Source organism: Symphalangus syndactylus, chromosome X (genome assembly GCF_028878055.3).
Source record: "Symphalangus syndactylus isolate Jambi chromosome X, NHGRI_mSymSyn1-v2.1_pri, whole genome shotgun sequence".
In the NCBI taxonomy this organism is placed as follows: Eukaryota; Metazoa; Chordata; class Mammalia; order Primates; family Hylobatidae; genus Symphalangus; species Symphalangus syndactylus.
The window spans coordinates 66,712,754-66,734,442 of record NC_072447.2 but is presented as its reverse complement, the minus strand read 5'-3'; the positions used below and the strand labels follow the sequence as shown (position 1 = coordinate 66,734,442).

The 21,689-nt window shown below is 37.7% G+C and overlaps 1 protein-coding gene across 18 annotated transcripts in view; it reads left to right on the top strand.

Moving 5' to 3' along the window:
- The window catches only part of HUWE1 (HECT, UBA and WWE domain containing E3 ubiquitin protein ligase 1), a 154,756-nt gene that overhangs the window by 30,001 nt on the left and 103,066 nt on the right, over positions 1–21,689 (top strand). For 15 of the 18 annotated variants that reach the window (XM_063634803.1, XM_063634804.1, XM_063634802.1 and 12 more), the window contains 5 exons: positions 2,832–2,985; positions 3,323–3,391; positions 9,115–9,213; positions 9,852–10,058; positions 11,929–12,081. In XM_063634803.1, coding sequence (XP_063490873.1) covers positions 2,983–2,985; positions 3,323–3,391; positions 9,115–9,213; positions 9,852–10,058; positions 11,929–12,081 — 531 coding nt within the window. In that variant the 5' untranslated portion in view covers positions 2,832–2,982. Of the gene's footprint in view, positions 1–2,831; positions 2,986–3,322; positions 3,392–9,114; positions 9,214–9,851; positions 10,059–11,928; positions 12,082–20,075; positions 20,097–21,689 lie in introns of those variants that run through there. The other 3 variants (XM_063634805.1, XM_063634806.1, XM_063634813.1) reach the window with 2 other exon arrangements.

Below are 21,689 nucleotides of genomic sequence, written 5' to 3'. Positions count from 1 at the left end.
ACTATATATGGTTTGCAAATATTTTCTCCTAGTAAATTTTATTCTATATTTAAGTGATCCATTTTGAGTTAATTTTTTATATAAGGTGTGAGGCTTAGGTCGAAGTTCATCTTTTTTGCCTATGCATGTCTGCTTTCTCTGGCACCATTTGTTGATAAAACTATCTTTCCTTGACTGAATTGTTTTTTCTTTTAACCTTTGTCAAAAATCAGTTGGGCATATTTGTATGAGTCTATTTCTGGGTTCTCTATTCTGCTCTATTGATATTTGTATATATATCAGTACTACTTGATGTCTGTAGCTATTTATGTAATAAGTCTTAAAAGTGGGTAGGGGCTGGGCGCAGTGGCTCACGCTTGTAATCCCAGCACTTTGGGAGGCCGAGGCGGGCGGATCATGAGGTCAGGAGATCGAGACCACGGTGAAACCCCGTCTCTACTAAAAATACAAAAAAAAAATTAGCCGGGTGTGGTGGCGGGCGCCTGTAGCCCAGCTACTCGGAGAGGCTGAGGCAGGCGAATGTCGTGAACCTGGGAGGCGGAGCTTGCAGTGAGCCGAGATTGCACCACTGCGCTCCAGCCTGGGCGACAGAGCGAGACTCCGTCTCAAAAAAAATAAAATAAAATAAAATAAAATAAAATAAAATGGGTAGGGTGATTCAATTCCTCCCTCTTTTATTTTTTTCCAAAATTGTTTCAGCCATTGTTGTTCTTATACAACATATACACTTTAGAATATACACTATAGAATAATCTCAGCTTATTTACAAAAAAAAATCTTGCTGGGATTTGAATAGGAATTATATTAAACCTATATAACAATTTTAGGAGATTTGACACCTTTACTAGAGTCTTAGATCTCTCCATGTATTTAGATCTTTGATTTTTTTTTTTTTGAGACTGGAGTCCCTCTGTCGCCCAGGTTGGAGTGCAGTGGCGCTATCTCGGCTCACTGCAAGCTCTGTCTCCCGGGTTCACGCCATTCTCCTGCCTCAGCCTCCTGAGTAGCTGGGACTACAGGCGCTCGCCACCACGCCCGGCTAATTTTTTTTATTTTTTTATTTTTATTTTGAGACGGAGTCTCGCTCTGTTGCCAGGCTGGAGTACAACGGTGCAATCTCGGCTCACTGCAACCTCCTCCTCCCAGTTTCAAGCAATTCTTCTGCCTCAGCCTCCCAAGTAGCTGGGATTACAGGCGTGTCCTACCACCCCCGGCTACTTTTTTTGTATTTTTAGTAGAGACGGGGTTTTACCATGTTAGCCAGAATGGTCTCCATCTCCTGACCTCATGATCCGCCCGCCTCAGCCTCCTGAAGTGCTGGGATTACAGGTGTGAGCCACCACACCTGCCTGGCCTTTGTTTTTTTAAGATGGAGTCTCGCTTTGTTGCCCAGGCTGGAGTGCAGTGAGCCACTGTGCCCATCCTCTGGGAGGCTTTTAAAATAGATTTCTTGGGTTTTCTATGTGGATGATCCTTTGACATCTGCAAATAGGGACCGTTCTTATTTTTTCTTTTCTGATCTGTGTGCCTGTTATTTCTTTTTCTTGCTGTATTGTATTGGCTAGAACTTCTCAGCAGTATGTTAAATAAAAATCATAATAACAGACAGCTTTGCCTTGTTCCTAATCTCAGAGGGAAAGCATCAGTTATTTGAGTTGTATGGTATTGAGGCTGGCTGCTACGTCTTGCAGCAGGGGCAGTTTAATAGCCTCCCTGCAGATGACTGAAGCGACAATAGTGTGACAGCCACTTGCGTAAGACGTTTGTGAGAAAAGGGGAGGAAAAAAGTAAGCCTTAAGAGTAAGCGTACAAATAGCTCAGCTTATAGTTTCTACCACAAGGACAGGATTGTTGCCAGAATCATGTTGGCTTCATTTGAGATATTTTGAAGTTGTTGGCACCAGGCATTTTGTTCATTTTGTATTGATGCTGAGATAACTTTTTAAAAACTAATCTGGAATTACATATCCTAAATATCAACCATAGAAAACATTTTTTCTTCTTAAGGAATGGTCTCTGCAGAAATGTTTTAGAACGTATTCTGAATTTTTCACAAACTCTTCCTTGAATGCCTGCTGATTGAATGGATGCAGGTCATACAAGCAAATACACGCTATTTCTGTAGTACTGAGTATATTGGACTAAATCTAGGCAAAAAGCTGCCTAAAATTTATACTGTAATTGGTCGGCTTTATATTATGGCAGCCTTCTTGGGGGAGGGACATTGATTTCTAGTGACTGCTACTGAGTTAAATACATTGTTAATAGCAGAATCCTTTGTGTGTAAAGAGCCTACAACCCACTTCTACCTCTGTGCATGTGTCTTAGTTGCTAACAGGAGAAACTTATTTCTTGTGCTTTGGAGGACTTGTCTGCCATCAAAGATCTAGGGATTATACAGTGGATCTGATCAGGCTGTTGTCTGCTTTTGAGCCTTCCAAATTACATGGCTTAATAAAATGATAGTTTTCTGTCCTCAGAATATTTCTGTTGTGATCCTTATACTTCATTTTCTAGTTGAAAAAAGTGTCGTTTTGCCTTTGCTCTTATGATACAACTAATACATTTTTATTGGTAGGAACAGTAAAAGGTGCATAGGTAAAACAGTCATACATAATCCTTTTGGTTAACAATGAATTGATCTGATGCCTAGCACCTCTAAGCTGTTTTCTTTAGACATAAGTTTATACTGTATGTTCTGTGTTGTAACCTTTTTATTTCATCATGAACATCTTTGTGTATTACATAGTTGTCTGCAATATTTTTAACAGTTGTGCGATATTCTATTTTAAACCAATTGTATTTTGGACATTTGATCTTTTTTTTTTTAGCCTTGTGATGGAACAGTAGGTCTTCTTCAGTCTTTTACTATTATACATGGTCATGCAGTATGGATTCTTGTGGTTAAATATTTGTGTACATCTTTACGACTTTCTTTGGATTAATTCCTAGAAATGGAAGTTATCAGGAAACTGCAGGGCTATGGTGAGTTTTTCCATCCTGAGATGTGTTGCAAACATTGTACACTGTTATTTTCAATTAAGAGTTTGAGATGCTTGTAAAAGAAAAAAAATTTTTTCATTTTGGCTTGATTTGGTTTCAGTCTTGTTCAACATAAGGATGTGGGCCAGTTTGATCTGGAGAGATTCTTTACCTCTCTCTACCCGATAGCTGTGCCTCTGAGTTGGCATAGCATCATAACTCCAGTGTTTTTACTTTAAGCATTTTGCATTGCTCTTCATTTTGTATTGTCTATGTCCAAGCTTGTAGAGCTCAAGATTGTAGCTTTAAGTTCTCACTTCTTTTGGGATTTTCTTTTCAGATCGTAAAGCTGAAAATTGAAATCATGAAAGTAGACAGGACTAAACTGAAGAAGACACCTACTGAGGCTGTAAGTATCCAGCAGTTTACTTTGCTTATTTTTTCTTCATTAAAAAATAAAAAAAAAATTGTGAACAGTTCATGCTCTTCAAATCTTGTCACCCATATGTACAAAAGGCAGTAAAACAACAACTTGTCTAGAAACAGTAAGATTTTCTTGTGAACTTCCCTGGATCAACAAAATGGATAGCCAAGAGACCAGTGGAAAGTGAACACTGATCAGTTAGTTCTTCGTAGCTGAGTGTGCCTGAAGTCAGCTCTCAGGCTGCTGTGCAATTCCTTCCTATGCAGAAAGGAAGTGTGGTATAATGGAAAGAGCAGGTGTGGATTCAGATTTTTAATGTACTTCTGGGATCTTGCAATTTTGTTTTTTTAAAAATGAAAGTGGTAACATCTTTCTTACTAGCTTTTTTGTTAAGGCCAGTGTTTTAGCTGTCTTTATTACTGATTCTTAATGACACAATTCAGCTTAACTTGTGTATTGGGTGGTCATATCAATTAACCCTTTGTTGACAGTAGAAATCCCAGCTTTAATCTAGTAATATTCCACCAGCTAGCTTGAACTGCTTTCTAAGGTTAAGGAAGTGGTATTGCATTGTGATAGTCCTGTTGACCCCTTGTGCTTAGTTCAAAGAGCACAAGCTTTGGAATTAGACCTGGATTTGAATCTTACTAGACTTTTGTGGCTGAGAGGTTATTAACTTGACTGGTTTCCACAGCTACAAAATGGGGCTGAAAATTTTTTCCTTCTTGATGTGAGGCAATTGCTTAGCATAGTATCTGGCACATAAGTTAGTTCATGTCGTAAATACAAGCCACTTGGTTTTCAAAAAATGTAAAAGTACCTGGCAAGTATCACCAAAAGATAACAGTAACATTTTCCTGCATTTCTTCCAGTTTTTTTTTGTTTGTTTGTTTGTTTTTTTTTTTTTTTGAGACGGTTTTGCTCTGTCACACAGGCTGGAGTGCAGTGGCACGATCACAGCTCACTGCAGCTTTGACCTCGCAGCTCAAGCGATGCTCCCCCCTCAGCTTCCTGAGTAGCTGGGACCATAGGTGCATGCCACCATGCCTGGCTAATTTTTTATTTTTTGTAGAGACAGGATCTTGCCTTGTTGCCCAGGCTTCTTCCAGTCTTTTAAAAAATTATTACATGTGCACACACAATTATCCTGCCCTTTTCATTTAGCATTGTACTAATGAGTATGAGCAGCACTTTCTTCACATACCCTTGTCGGTATTACAGATTGTCTTTTAAATTTTTAATTTCATAGGTGGGGAAGAAAGTGTTTCACTGTTCTGTATCAGTTATCTTCTTGTGCCGTTCATTTTGAATCTGACATGGGAATATCAGTGTTTCTCTTACTGAATGCCATATATATTGAACGTACTCATTTTCATATCTGTTGGAAATATCTTCATTTGCTTTTGATTTTGTTTTTGATGTGTTTTGGCATCTAGAAGTTTTGACAACTGTGTACTTGAATGTCTTTTACTGAAGGACGAAAAGAAAACTTGCTCAAGAAACTATAATTTAAAAATTTAAAGTGGAACCAGTGTAAGAATCTACTGCTACGAGAATAGAAGACCTAGAAAAATGATCCTAGTGTATATAAGAACTAGATATGTGATAATAGAGGGATTATAAATTGGAAAGAAGGGACAGTATTAGGAAACCATGCTAGAATGATTATCTTGTAGAGCATGTGGGACTATTATATTGCGATAAATTTTAGATAAACCAAAAGTCAAATGTTTTTAAAAGAAATAAGCTATAGGAGAAGTAGAACATGTAGGTGAATGTTTAGTTTGTCTTAAGTGGGCATGGTCTTTCCAAGCATTAAAACAAAGGAAAAAAACCATAATGGAAATGTTAAATACTGTATCCAAAATTAAAAAGACATGACAATAGCCATCCTAATAGGTGTGAAGTAATAGCTCATTGTGGTTTTGATTTGCATTCCCTTGATTATTTCCTTGATAGGGAGCACCTTTTTATATACTTTAAAACTATTTGTATGTAAGTAGACATCTGGATAAATGTCTGTTCAAGTCCCTTGCCCGTTTTTAAATTGTGTTATTTGGGATTTTTTTGCTATTGAGTTGCAGGAGTTCCTTATATATTTTGGAAATTAATCCCTGGAAGACATTAGGCAAAGTGAAATAAGTCAGCCACATGAGGGACAAATAGTGCATGAATCCTCTTATATGAGGCATCTAAAATAGTCAAAGGTGTAAAAGTAGGCAGTAGAATGATAGTTACCAGGAAATGGTGGGGAGAGAGAAGGGGGAGTTGTTGCTCAGGGGATGTAAAATTATACAAGGTAAGTTCGTTCCAGAGATCTGCTGTAGAACAACATAGTGCCTATAGTTAACAGTCAGGTATCGAGTATAGTCTGCCCTCCGTGTGTGGATTCCATATTTGCAGATTGAACCAACTGGATAGTAAATATTTGGGGGAAAAAAACAATAAAAAATAACAATACAAAAGTAAAAATAGAAATTTTAAAGCAATGCAGTGTAACAACTATTTACATTGAATTCAGTATTGTAATACTAGAGATGGTTTAAAGTATATAGGAGGATGTGTATAGGTTATATACAAATACCATGCCATTTTATACAAAGGATGGGCAGCATAGATTTTGGTATTCATGGAGGTCCTAGAACCAATCCCCAGCGGATACAGAGGGACTACTTAAAAAATTTGTTACGAGGGTAGATCTCATGTTAAGTATTCTTACCACACACAATCATGCACACACACATAGGGACACAAGGAAACTTGGAGGTGATGGATATGTTTATTACCTGGATTGTAGTGATGGCAATGTGAGTGTATACATACATCCAAACTCACCCAGTTGTATGCACGAATTACATGCAGTTTTTTTGTATACCATTTACCCCTTAATATGCTCAGGTGGGGCGGGGGAGGGGGAAGACACATGACAAGCTGGGGAAAATATTTGTAACCCAGTGTGGTTAATATTTTCAGTAGCTAAATCAGGAGAAATGAATATCCCAATGACAAAATGGGCATAGGGCATTTAAGAAAAGAACAAACCTAGTAAACATCCGGCAAGATTCAACTTTGTGGGTAATTGGAGAAATGCAAATTAAAAAACAATTTTTAACCTAGTGGATTGTTGCTCTTGGAGTCATACTTATATACTGATTTCTGACTCTTATTTCCTAGTTACTAGGGAAGTGCAATTTTTATGTCACTGGTTATGGACATTTTTAAGACTTGAGTTGTCTGTTTTCCTCGAGCAGCATACAAGATTGCCCCCATTTCCCATACTGTGGTCAATGCTAGGTACTATTTTTATGAAAGGCTTTTATTGATCACTTTGTGTTTCAGTAGCCGTGCAAAGGATTTTTTCCCCAGATTTGGTATCTATTGAAATAAAGCACTGTAAACCCTGGCAACTGGTATTCAGCTATCGAACTGGCAAATGCTTTCTTATATCTTAACGTTGTGCTTGCTGCTTTCTCCTGCAAAATGCAAGGGACCTTGATCGTCTGATAAAACAGAGACCATAGTACTGGTACATTAAATTGATGCCATTATGCTAACTGGATCTTGTGAGCAGAAAACACAAGCACACCTTAGATGCCTCAGACATATTTGTGCCAGAGAGTCAGAAACCTTGTGGAAGCTTGAGGGCCTTTTCACATTAGGAAAGTTTCTAGTGGCCCCAGGGTTTGGGAAATATTGGGATATCCCTTCTAAAGTGAGAGGGAAGTTGCTGTACCTTGTACCACACACTGTAAAGAAAGAGGAACAATGTGTGATGTGGTTGGATTTTGGAGCCAACATATTGATTGGTCACATTTAGGCATGCTATTTTGACCTATTTACTGGATAACCTCTAACACATTTAGTGGGGAACCACTAAAGTGTTAGTAAGGTTTGGATCTAGAAAAGACTCTGCAAAAGGTCCAGGCTATGATACAAGTTGCCCTATCACTTATACATTATGACCTAGTAGACCCAAGTGACTGACTTAGGTGTCAGCTAAAGATGCCATGTTGTGCTTTTGGCAAGCCCCAATGGAATTACAAGTAAGACCCCTAGACTTTTGGCTGTGCTGTCCTCTGCCACCAGCTATTCTACATTCACAAAAGCAGCTTCCAGCTTGCTACTGGGCCTTGGTAAAGACTGAGTGCCTGGTTATGGGACATACCAAATTATTACAGGATCCAAATGTTCATCATGAACTGGGTGTTATCTAACCTACACATCGTAAAATTGGATTTGTATAGCTGCATTCCATTAGAAATAGAAGTAACACGTTTGATGCTGGACCCAAGTAGGTCCAGCAGGCACAAGTGAACTGCATAAGCATGTGGTTCAAATTTCCATGTTATCTATTTCTGCTGCTTCACTGCCTCTCCCTCAACTTACATCTTAGAGGAGAGGAGGAAAAAGTGCAGGCCTGGTTTATGGAAGGATTTTGTGCCAAGGATTTTACATACATTTAATTACCATGAATATTTGAGTTAGATCTTAATAATGCTTAGAGGGAGAAAAGGTTTGGTCTTAGCTTAAAGAAACCCCTGTTAGGTTCCATGTTGTTTCAGATGCCGAAAATACGTTTCTCCCAGTTTGAATCTCACAACAGCATTGCTGGATATATAGGTACATGTTAGTTTATTTTGCAGAAGAGGATGCTGAGATTCAAAGAGGTAGCTTACCAACTATCTGATTCCAAGGCTCATACTCTTTTTAATAGTATGCTGTCTCTGAATATTTAAGCTCCTGTTATGGGAGATAAGTATTCTATGTATGTGGCAGACGTTTTGAGTTTCATATTTGTGAGGTAGCTATTAGGTCTGTTTTTCTGATAAGAGAGCTGTGGCTTAGAGGTTAGACTTGCTCATGATCAAACAGCTTAGTAAACATGAAGTTAAAAAGTGAATCCAGACTTGTTTGGTTCCAGACCTCTGGTCCATTCCCAGGATGCTGTACTGCCTTTATGGAGTTAAAGAACAAGTGTAATAATCACTTCTCCCAGCTGCCATTCATTAACGGAAGATGTCTCTCTCCCAGCCCCTATCCCTTTCCCTCCTTCCACTTTCAGAAACTTGACTGTAAATGCTCAATCCACTCCTTGTTACCTGACAAATGGGCCCATTCATCAGTAGAAGAGAGCAGAAATGTATGGAAATAGGAATCCCAAGAAAGAATGGAGTCCTAGTTTTACGAAGTTCGGAAGCTCTTTACCGTCTTACAAGTGAAGGGTTTTATGTTACAGAAAAATATAGCTAATGCTAATCTTCACCTTTAATTGTGAATTCACTAAGACTTTTCAGTCTCTGATTCAATATAACTTACCAGGCATTCTGGTTAACTTTCAGACCATGGTATAGATTCCTTAATTGTTTTTTTTTTTTTTTAGATGTTTAACTTACTATTATTGTTGTTTTTGTTGTCAGTACCTTTCCAAATAGTTTGTCTGCATCTACCTTTATCCAAGGTGGGTTTTTTTGTTTTGGTTTGGTTTTTTTTTTTGAAGCCCAGGTGGATTGTTAGGGAATAAAAGCGTTTTCTCATGAGGTGTCCATTTTAATCCCAAGAGATTGTCTGGCACATCTCGTTTTCTTAAGTAGTAAATCCTAGCAAAAGGAAAATTACTGTGTGAGCTTAAGGGTTCCTTTTCTGATTCTCCTTATTTGGAACTCCCTCATTCCAAAACATGTTTTGTGAATACTTTTTTTTTTTCTCAGCCTGCAGACTGCAGAGCCTTAATAGACAAACTCAAAGTTTGTAATGATGAGCAACTTCTCTTGGAACTGCAGCAGATCAAAACATGGAACATTGGAAAGGTATGTGAAGTCAAGCTCCCAAAAGACAGGACTCACTATACTAATACATCGTTTTGTATGCTCTGATATGGAATAAGAAACCACAATGGGATGGCCTCATTCAGCAATTAATAAGCATCTAGCATGTGCCACGTGCCTAACACAGCTTTAAACCAGTGGCAAGGAAAATTTTGCTGGCTGAGGATGAGGAATTGATTTCACAGGTGATGCTTAAGAATCTCAATCACAGAATTCCTGTAGTTTGACAATATAAGTTTGAGATAATTTCTGGATTTTTAGTTTAGAAGAATTTTTATTAGATAATTCGAAAAATGAATTTTTCTGATAAAATGGATTCTGGCAAGGATAGTTCTCTTGTCTTCGTAGATCTTAGAATGTAACCGGAGTTCTCCATCTGAAGACCTAGCTCTAGGGGTTTTATGGTGTCTGTTGGTGTTAGCACATATATCTAGATGAGTATGACAATGAACTACAGCACTTTTAGCTCAGAGTATGATCTTTCTCATATGGGCAAGGGTGGGACGTGAACTTTGTCTAGGTGTCATGCTCAGCAATCTCTTGTAACAAAGCTCAGTTAGAAAGCACCCATGCGGCGCTTCTACCTTATTCTTACATCCTCTTTTTCCTCCCCTCTCCAGTGCGAGTTATATCACTGGGTGGACCTGTTGGACCGCTTCGATGGAATACTGGCAGATGCTGGACAAACAGTGGAGAATATGTCATGGATGCTCGTATGTGATAGGCCAGAAAGAGAGCAACTGAAAATGCTTCTCTTGGCTGTGTTGAACTTCACAGCCTTGCTCATTGAGTACAGCTTTTCCCGGCATCTGTACAGTTCCATAGAGGTAGGGGAGGTTAAAGCCTGTGTACTGTGTTCTTAACTAGAATTGTGTACATCCAGAAATAAGGAAATTGCTATTTCTGTTGCTTCTTTCCTTTTCATTATGGAGCTCTGGGTTTTTCATTGTCAAAGATAATAGAATGTTTCTTGGATATAGATATCCTTCATAGGGTCGATGGGAAGATTCTGTACTATCACCTTTGCTTTGCCTTTTCAAGATTCAAGAAATGAATGAGAAATGTTATATATGTATTAAAGTATTTAAGGAAATTTGCATGAATTGATTTTTGCTCTAGGTTGTTAGAGCAGCCCCACATTACTTTTAAATTCCTAGAAATAGTTTGATTTTCTCATCACATTAATGTACTTACTACTCCTCTAAGTTTTAGTGTGCTGCTTTAAAGTCTCTCTGTACTCTGCCACACCCATCCCAAAATTATATTCATAGCATCCTTTGTGTCCTTGAAGAGTAAGGTGGGTGCAGCAATCAGTGAGCTTTTCAATTGGTTAAAAATCACTGTAAGAAGAAATTATTTTCTTTTTATAGAAGCCCAACTTTAGACTTTCTATCATCATTAGTTAGGTGCCCTGTTAATTTTAGGTGTGTTTTCCTACGTCTTCAGTAGAGAAACAGAATCAGAACAAACAACTTAAAAGAAAATGGCTTAGGAAAAGAAGTGGGATAACTGAACTATAAAGGCCTAACATACAGAGCTTTAAGTGGGAGGTAAATAGGCAGTCTGTTGAAGATGAAATAGATGTGCTGCCCATGGAAGTCCATGGCCTTCGGTATAATTGGCAACTGGAAATGCCTTGGTTCATTTCTAGCTATATTACATATTGATTTTAATTCTGACCAAGTGCTTCAATGTATTGGTGAATTTTAATTGTATTTAAAAGCCAAAGTAAGGCCAGGTGCGGTGGCTCATGTCTGTAATCCTGACACTTTGGGAGGCTGAGGCAGGAGGATCACTTGAGCCCAGGGGTTCAAGACCAGCCTGGGCAACATAGTGAGACCCCCATCGCTACAAAAAATAACAAAAATTAGCGGGGCGTGGTGGTGCATACCTGTAGTCCTAGCTACTAGGGAGACTTCGGTGAGAGGATTGCTTGAACCCAGGAGGTCAAGGCTGCAGGGAGCTATGATCATTCCTTTGCACTGCAGCCTGGGCAACAGAGAGACCCCGTCTCCAAACAACAAAAAAATCCAGAGTAGTCACTCAGGTTCCTTATGATCATATACTGTACTGTAACAGTTATATGTTATATAATTGCCATGAGCTGTTGTCGATATCTTTAGCTTCTATATGAAGGACCCTGTTTTAATTAATTTCAATTTTATGTTTGTCATAAAGGATACAGAAGAGAACATAAAGTATCTTTATTTTACAATACTTTTAGTCCAGTTAGAGATTTAATGTTCTTCTTGAGTTCCACATGTGTATTATATCACATTTGTCTCTTTTCCTTCCTGTGGGAAAACCTGCGCAATTTTGAACCACTATTTACATTTTTTACTTTTATCGCACTTTATAGCTAACTGCCAGATTTTAAGCTCCTTGGGGATAAGGTTGCATGTTGTAGATTATCGAGTACATATATATATATATTTTTCTTTTTTTTTTTGAGACGGAGTCTCCCTCTGTTGCCCAGGCTGGCGTGCAGTGGCGTGATCTCGGCTCACTGCAACTCCGCCTCCTGGGTTCACGCCGTTCTCCTCCCTCAGCCTCCCGAGTACAAATACTTATATATTTTTTGTATCGTTGTGACTAAACTTCTTGATAGCTTTGTAAATGTTGACAAGTACATTTTGTTTTGTTTTCAAGGCCAGTTGTGCCTGATACCTTGAGCTTTGCCCTTTTTTGTCCCTTTAGCATTTGACAACTTTATTGGCTTCCTCTGATATGCAAGTGGTGCTGGCAGTCCTTAATCTCCTATATGTATTTAGCAAAAGATCAAACTACATCACTCGTCTGGGATCTGACAAGAGGACCCCGCTGCTAACTCGGCTACAACATTTGGCAGAGGTGAGTCTTGGGTGAAGAGTTGGAGAGGTGCAAAAATTGGAGCATATGGTTCCTTTCAACAGGTGTTTCTCAGGGTGTTAAAATATATTAGAATCCCTAAGTTAACTTCACTGGCCTAATTGAGTTAGAACTATTGGTGCCCTCTTTTAAAACCTAAGTATTCTCAGTTATTAAGTAATTTTGAAGGAATTCTTTAATCTCTGCTCACCAAACAAAATCTCTCTGTTCAAAAGTGGCAATTTCACTTCTGAAAGGAAAGTTCAAAATTAGATTCAATTCTGTGTGAGAAGGAAGTATAATGCAATAATAAGATCTAGATTTGAGTCCTGGCCCTGCTTACTAGCTCTGATACTGGTTTCCTCTTCTGGGAATTTAACATAACTACTTCAGGGTTGATTTAGGATAAAATGAATTGTGGGGTACTCAGTGCTGTGATCACTAAGTCGTAGTGATTGTAATTGAGGCCAAAAGCTCTCATAAAAGTTCAGCTCTACCAAACTATTGTCCGGTGTTCCCGGAGGCAACTTCTTAATACATACTTAGGTTTGAGAGGTAACCCACTGTTGGAAAGCTTTCTTAGAAGAAAAGTGTTATGGCTGGCTTTTTAAAAGCATATTTAATGGTTACCTCAAAGTAATTCAAGTTTTCAGGCTAATTTAGGTGCCATGATTATTTATAAATTAGTTTTGTATAATTATAAATACATGTATTCTGAAAATTCTAGGAAAATGTAGACAAAATGTCAATCACCTATAATTCATCCCTATGAGACCTCCCTTAAAGTTGGAGTATTTTTTTCTTGCATTTGGAAACGTGTATACATGCATGCAACCTGTTTTCTTAAGATACTGTAAACATTTCCTCTTATTATTAAAAACCACAAGGAGGTTTAACATTGGATTCCCAAGTCCACAGTTAAAAGGAAAAAGGAACTATTACTCAATAGATGCTTCCAAAGCACTTGATAAAATTTATCACATTAACAAAAGCTTCATATAAACTTTAAGAAAACTAGAGTTACTACCAGAAGTCATAATGAGGGAGCTGAGGCATTTCCATTGAATTCAAAAGTCACACAAAAATGTCAGACATTAACTTCTGTCATTTACGTTTGTAGTACAGATGCTAACCAACAGAAAAGAAGCGAAGAATACATATTAAAAGAGAAAATTTGGGCTGGGCATGATGGCTCATGCCTGTTATTACTGACACTTGGGGAGGCTGAGGCAGGCAAATCGCTTGAGCCCAGGAGTTTGAGACTAGCCTGGGCAACATGGCAAAATCCCGTCTCTGCAAAAAGTACAAAAATCCGCCAGGTGTGGTGGCACACCCCTGTGGTCCCAGTTACTTGGGAAGCTCAGGTAAGAGGATCACTTGAGCCTGGGAGGTGAAGGCTGCAATGAGCCAAGACCATGCTACTGCATTCTAGCCTGGGCGACAGAGTGAGACCGAGACTCTGTCTCTAAAAAAGAAAAGAGAATATTTGTTACTATTTGTATGTAGGTGATGAGTCTCTTTGTTTCTTGGGGAGATAATGTAAAATTATTATAACTAGTAAAAGCACAGTGAGGTAGCCCAGAGATCAATATACAGAAACAGATAGCTCCTCCATATATTAATAGCTACCAATTAGGAAATGATTGGTGAGGCCAGGCGTGGTGGCTCATGCCTGTAATCCCAGCACTTTGGGAGGCCGAGGCTGGCCGATCACCTGAGGTCAGGAGTTCGAGACCAGCCCGGCCAACATGGTGAAACCCCATCTCTACTAAAAAAAATACAAAAATTAGCTGGATGTGGTGGTGGGCACTTGTAATCCTAGCTACTCAGGAGGGTGAGGCAGGAGAATCGCTTGAACCCGGGAGGCGGAAGCTGCAGTGAGCCTAGATCGTGCCACTGCATTCCAGGCTGTGTGACAAGAACAAGACTCTATCTCAAAAAAAAAAGAAAATGATTGGTGAAAAGACCCCATTCACAGTATGAGCAAATATTCTGTCTGTAAAATAAGTCATATTGGCTAAAACTGTAAATTTAAGAGAAGTTAATGTAGGAGGTTATGTTGTAATAACAATGGTGGGGAAAGAATTCTTAAAATCCCCATGGCATAAACCTAAAAGTAAAATTTTGAATATTGTATTTAAAAATATACTTCCCAACAAAAAACACATAGCTCCAGGCTACTCCTTAGGCCCTTACACTAGAATATAAATCAACACACTGCTTCCTTCATCAAGAAAAATGTCAGTTGTACTAAATAGTATAGTTACCAATGTAGTTAAATAACATTCTGGTACAACCTCATTTTGTCATGGACCAATAAAACTTGCAAACAATTGGTGTAACAGCAAGCACCTGGTCTGCAGACAAAATTAGGCAGCACTTTGTACAACAGAAGTTAACAGACCCGTGGTAAATTAAAAATGTTTAACAGTGTTTTAAAACTGAAAAGGGACTGCTAATGTAGAATATCCAAGTAACTCTTCCAGATCAACGAGGTTGAGCAAAGGATATGGATAGGCAATTTATAGAACAGGAAATTCATGTGAGTAGATGCCCATACTCAGTAATTAGAGAAATAAAAATAAAACAAGGTACAGCTTTGTAAGCATCAGATTTGCAGAAATTAGAAAACTATATAATGGTAAGTGCTGGCAGGTATGTGAAGCTATGGGAACCCTCATGCATTGTTCATAGGAGTGTAGACTGGTTCTCCTGGGTATATATTTCGAAGATGAGATCACATCATTTCCATGAACGTGATCTCTGTCAGAGTATTGCATCATCGTTTGTGGTAGTGAGGAGTTGGAAGCAACCTTGATATCCATCATTAGTAGATACTCGAATAAGTAAAATGTGGCACATGCACACTATGGAGTATGTAGCAGTTAGAAACAGTGGACCAAATAATACAGCAACATTGATGGCTTCTAAACATAGTGGTTAGTGCATAAAAAAGTAAAAGCAACAATTTTCATTGCTCAGTACCATTTCTGAAACTTAGATGTACACAATGCAACGTATAGTTTCAAGAAAGAAAAATTAACAGACATCAAAAGTTATACCTTTGATAGAAGGGAATCTGAATGGGCAATAATGGGACAGATATGAACAAGTACAGTAGTCTCCCCTTAGGAGAGTTTTCGATTTCCGTGGTTTCAGTTACTTGCAGTACAATACAGTAAGATATATTGAGAGAGAAGCCACATTCACATAACTTGTATTATAGTATATATTAAACTTTATCATCAGTATGTATGTATAGGAAAAAAATATGTGTGTGTGTGGGTGTATTATATAGGGTTTGCCACTACCTGTAGTTTTGGGTATCCACTAGGGGTCTTGGAATGTATCCCTATGGATAAGGGAAAATAAATCTTACCGGCAGTATTTAAGATCTGTTAGACCAACACTAAACCTTTACTTACAGATTTAAAAGATGCTCTAAATAGAGACAAGTAACATTTTTTAAATGGGAAGATGTAATATAGTAGAAGCCCTTTAATGAAATTAGGACCAATGATTGGTAGTTTATTTTAAAAATCTTGTTAAAGCAGGAAATGTTTAAAAAGTGACTGATAACATATAATTTTTTAAAAACTAAAATAATTCCCTTTCCCATCTTATGTGGGGCCATAGGCTTAGTAAGAAGCAGTTTGTTTTCTGACATAAACTACAACTATAATCTGTGATTACTTTATGGCGTTGCACCAGTTGAAGAAAAGGAACCTGCATACAGGATTCTAAATTTTTTAGAGTTTACCCCTGAATCTCTTCATAATTTGACACTTTTTATTTTAGGATCTTGCCTTTTAGATGAATATTTTGCAAAATATTCGACTTAGTTTTTGTGAAATAATTCCCTTTCTCATTTAAATCAGTCATATTGATTAAGTGGAAGTCTGTTAATAGCATCAACTGAGACACAGAAATAAATGAGAAAACACTGATAATGAATCAGGGTGAGTTGCTGTATCAGATAATATCATAAAGCTATAGTGGTTTTATTATAAAGCCAAGTTTTTATCATAAGGCTTTTTATCATTAAGCCAAGTCTTGCAGTTGGCACAAGAATAGACAATACATCTGCGGAATGAAAGAGTATACCTTATGTTGCTTATATCAGAACAGTGGGACAGTAGGCTGTTTTGAGGGGAAAATGTGTTTAGAACTTTTCTTCACACTTGACATAAATCCTAGGAACATATTTAGAGGTAAATACAGGTGACTTTTAAGATCTTTGATAAAGAAGAGTTTGCTAAGAAAGTTAACAGACCTAGAAGTCATTAAAAATACAGCTTTGATCATGTTAATTTGGTTATTTTTATAGGACCACAATAGCATCTGACAGAATTCACATCTTATCACCCTTTTAGGCTGATATAAACACACCAATATTTCATACTTTAATTAAATGTTCTGACAATTTAAGTAGAAGTTAAAATGCAAACTGTTTTTAGTATAAATGGCTCACATATATAAAGTTATCAGGGGTATGTTTCTTTGTTTTGTTTTTTAGGTAATTCAGATCCAGTTGTTTTCTTCCTTTGGATGATTTTACCACAGAAAGGACTGATTAAATGATTGCTTTTTTGTCCCTTTGCATTTTTGACACTTTTTACCTTTGACAGGCTTGCTACTTTTTGCTCTGAATTGATCTAAAGAGATTGTAGATTGAAGGTTAATTTCTAGTCCTGGAGAATTTGGAATCTTGACAGGTGCAGTACATTGTAGCCTTTGGTAATAGATTTATGTGTTTGGTGCTTTGCAATAAAAGATTTTTACAGATTTTTGAGGTTTAGAGATAATTAGGTATTTAGTAATGGTAGCTCCAATACTAATAACCTTCATTAAAATTTAAAAATTTCATGTTTCTCTAAAATGTAAAATTTCTCTAAAAACTTGACTTGTTCATGTGGGCTTTTTTTATTTATGTATTTATTTTTTTTGAGACAGAATCTCACTCCATTACCCAGGCTGGAGTGCAGTGGCACGATAACAGCTCACTGCATCCTTCGCCTCCTGGGCTCAATTGATCTCCCACCTCAGCCTCCCTAGTAGCTGAGACACAGGCATGCACCACCATGCCCAGCTAATTTTTTATATTTTTTGTAGAGATGGGGTTTCGCCGTGTTGCCCACGCTGGTCTCCAACTCCTGAGCTCGGGCGATCCACTCGCCTTGGCCTCCCAAAGTGCTGGGATTACAGGCGTGAGCCACTGTGCCTGGCCTTGTGGGCTTCTTTAACAATGCTCATAGAAATCTTGGTTCATGTCTCTTCAGTCTTTTCAGGCAACTTCCTTTGCAACAAACACATTCGCTTGCATGTGTTTAAGAACCTGGATTTGGATGTGAAACCTACTTTTGCCAACAAATATTAACCTGTTTCTGTGTCTGTAAATTGGGAGTTGCAATATCTACCTCATAGTTTTTTTTAGGATCAGAGTAAAGGAAGTCATAAATAAAACCTGTAGGGTTAATGCCATCATGTTGGAAGTACTTAATAAACAGCTGTCATTTATAGATGGATGTCAACCAGAGAAACTACGTGCCATTCTTTTGTATTTGCTTTCTTTTAAAATGTTACACACGCATTATTTTATAAGTGCATGCATATTGTCACATGATTATTTTCAGTACAGCCTTTTCCCTCTTGGTTCACCTCCCCGTAACCTCAGATGTATTCTTCTCTATATATTATCTTCATATTATATTGACTGTTGAGGGTGTTTTTGTCCTTCAGTTACAAATGCAGGATACCTTACATCCTTGTTTTCTTATTTCGGACCTTGTTCAAAAATCACTTTAAAGTCACCTGTATAACTATAGGGTTCTTTTGATGGCTGCATAGTATTCCATGCTTTGGATGTACCATATTTTACTCAAGTTCCCTATTGATGCATACTCATATTTGTTATGAATGATGCTACATTAAGCAATCTTACATATGCACTTAGTTACTGATACATTTAATATGATACTATAAGAGATGATATGGAGATCATAAGATAGAGTCCCAGAAATCTCAATGTGACTTTATTAGCACTTCACTGATCAGTAATGATTTTGAGCATCTTTATGCTTGGCCATTAGGATTTGTTCTTGTGAAAGGTTTTATCTTTTGTCCATTTTTCTATTTGGTTTCTTTTTCCTACTCTGTAAAACCATATTAGAGATACTAGTCTTTTGTCATCTTAAAAGTATTTTTTCCCCTAATCTTCATGTATATTGTCTTTGTTTATTGTGTTTTGTATATGATGTTTTCAAAAATGGTTCAGTCAATGCTTTTATATAAAAGATTGAATATCGTGTTTTGGTCTTTATGAAAAGTGACTTTGGATGTGGTGTCTTTCCTCATAGTAGTTTTTAATGACTAAGTCAACCCAGTAATGTGGGCTAGTTGTGAATGTGAACAGTGATTAGTTAACTACAGATGTAGGGAAAATTCTCCAGAAAGACTTGTTGAATCAGTTGAAAGCCAGTTGGCTGGCTTTTGTGAAGGTCTAGTATACACTAGCTCTAGTAAACTTGAGCATGCACCAGAATCACTTTTATTGAAAAATATATTAGTCTTCCTCACCTCCATCCCACCTAACTCCTGAGTTGCTGATTCATTAGGCTTGGAGTGGGCCTCAGAATTTGCATTGCTAAAAAGTTCCCAGGTAATATTAATACTAACCTGCTGGTCCAGGGAGAACCACTGGCCTAGTCTATTCTATTGTGTAAAGTTACAAACTTTTATCAAATTCTTATAATTCCATCTTAGAGAGCATCAAGCCTTTTTCCTGATGTCTGAATATTTAGCAAATCCTGTCTAGTGTGAGGTAGTGTTGTATATGCCCCTGTGGCATAATGAATATAGTTATTTATGGGATATCTACTTAAGGGCTAGGATGTTATGGTAACACTACCAGGTAGGTGAATACCATGAGGCTCAGCAGTTACTTATGTGTTTTTTTTGTTTGTTTTTGTTTTTTGTTTTTTGAGACAGAGTCTCACTCCGTCCCCCAGGCTGGAGTGCAGTGGCGCGATCTTGGCTCACTGCCCGCTCCACCTCCTGGGTTCATGCCATTCTCCTGCCTCAGCCTCCCAAGTAGCTGGGACTACAGTCGCCCGCCACCATGCCCAGCTAATTTTTTTTTATTTTTAGTAGAGATGGGGTTTCACCGTTATTTTTGGACAAAGGCCCTGGGCTCATTGCTCCTGCTAAAATGTGAAGAATAATATCTGTTCTTCCTGTCTTAGGCATTTGGGGATTCTTTGAGCATGGTCATGTTCATTTTTTTAAATAAAAACAAGCTTACTTAGTACTTGAGAAAGCAAGATAAATAGATAATAAATTAATAATAATAAGGGCAAAGAACTAGTGTTATTCTGAATAGTACTGACTAAGAGTACCCTAGAATCTTAACATTTAATATGTTGATTTTGTTGGCAGCGAAACAAACTTGTCTTCCTGATAAAAATATGTGCTTGGTGTTTTAAATTCGGAAATGTATGCAACAAAATTTATCATAATTATGTATCTACTCATTTTGGTATATTTTCTTAGTCTTTATCTGATGAATATTTCTTTACAAGAAACATTTCTTTATATTTCATATAATGTTACTAGTTCATAAATGTAACAACCCCACAGACTTTCATGAGTCACATTTGAGTTGGCAGGGTTTTTTAAGGATCTCTGCTTACCAAAACTTTCTAATTAAAGGTGCTTGTTTTTTATCAGGTTGCAAACGTTGGCAAGAAAGATTTTGTGGTGACACTAATAAAAGTATTCTGAAACAATTAGTTGGAATAACAAAAGGAAAATAATTGTGTAGATACACAGCCTTTTAAGCTTATTCTGCCTTGCAGATTCAGACTTTTGGTTTGACTTACCTGTCTGTTCTCTGTAGCATCAAGCCTTTATACCCTCATCCTTACTTTATGGTTTTCAGCAAATTGCATGTGTCTTCGTCTTCACTAGATGTCGTGAGAAGAGCCAAGAAAATATTGAAAATGTAATGAAGTACTTATTAGGTATTAAACCATTTTATAAAGCTATAGTAATTTAAATAGTGTGGTAATTAAGAGTGGAATTGACCAATCAATAGGTTCCAGAAGCAGATCCAATGTGTAAGAATCGAATTTATGGTTAAGATGGCATTTCAGATTAGCAGAAAAAGAATGGATTATTCAAATAAGATGGTGTTGTAAAAATTGGCTCACTCTTTGGGAGGCAATTAAGGTAGATTCTACCTCATCAAAGTAAAATTAAGATGTAATAAAAAGCTGAAATGTTAAAAATATGAAGTTATACAAGCATTGAAAGAAAGTATAACTGCATGGTTGTGTGCTGCTTGAAGTAGCAAGGTATTTTCAAGAATGAGACTAATGCCATGAAAGAAGAAATTGATTCCATTATAGTATGATTTTATACCTTCTATATGTGAAGGTTTTAGGTACCGTCAATTGTGCCATCTATGGTTATCTCAATTTACTTCACAGTTTTCCTCTTAGGTAATTTCCAGAATTTTTCTGTGGTAAATAATGCTACAGTGAATATCTTTAATACATGAATATTTGGCCATATTTAACACCAGATGTTTGTTACCTTTTTTGGGGTCTCACTCTGTTGCCCGGGCTGGAGTGCAGTGGTGCAATTTCAGCTCACTGCAAACTCTGCCTCCCGGGTTCAAGCCATCCTCTCACCTCAGCCTCCCTAGTAGCTGGGACTACAGGCATGCACCACACGCCTGGCTAATTTTGTATTTTTAGTAGAGATGGGGTTTCACCATGTTGGGCAGGTTGGTGTCGAACTCCTGACCTCAGGTGATCCGGCTGCCTCGAGCTCCCACTGGCTGAGTGCTGGGATTATAGGCGTGAGCCACCGCACCTGGCCATCTGTTAACATCTTAATGAATGTCGAACCTTGTACTTTACAGATTCTTGTCTCATTGCCTTAAACTTGCCTAGTTGTTTTAAACTTCTGATTATTTTTTAGAGTTCTGATAGACTTGAATTCCGACAGTCAGTTTATTCACTGTTTTTGTGAAGGTGTGGTCTTACGGGGTTCCCCATTCTGCCATTTTCACTGACAGCATTCCTAGTAGAACAGTCTGTTTTTAACCAGCTGGGAGTGGGGGATATACCTATCTGTGTCCAGGCAGACTTTCTCCTTAGGTTTTCACTAGAGAAGTAAGCCCTAATGCCCTAAGGTATCCATTATTAATGTAGCAAAATGACTTCTCTCTTGTGCATCTAAGGTGGTGCTAGTTATGTACCATTCTTTGGAGAATAAAATAATCATTCACCATGTTCTGTGTTTCATATATGATACCTGGATTGAGAAACGCTGCCAGTAGATCAAGTGTAGTTTGAGAAAGCTTATTTCTCACAGGATAGTCAGATGATGTTTTATTTATTTATTTATTTTCAGGTTTAGAAATAGCATTCTATAGTATGTACCTTTGTGAATGGCATCTTCAGTGGTTTACACTGTTTGTTTTTGAGACTTCTTTGGCAAGTAGTGATATAATAGCATTTAACAAAGAGGAAACACTTAGAGAGAGAGCCATGTTAGTTCATGGTGGCAGCCCAGATCCGAGGTGATTGGGACCCACACTAGACAGG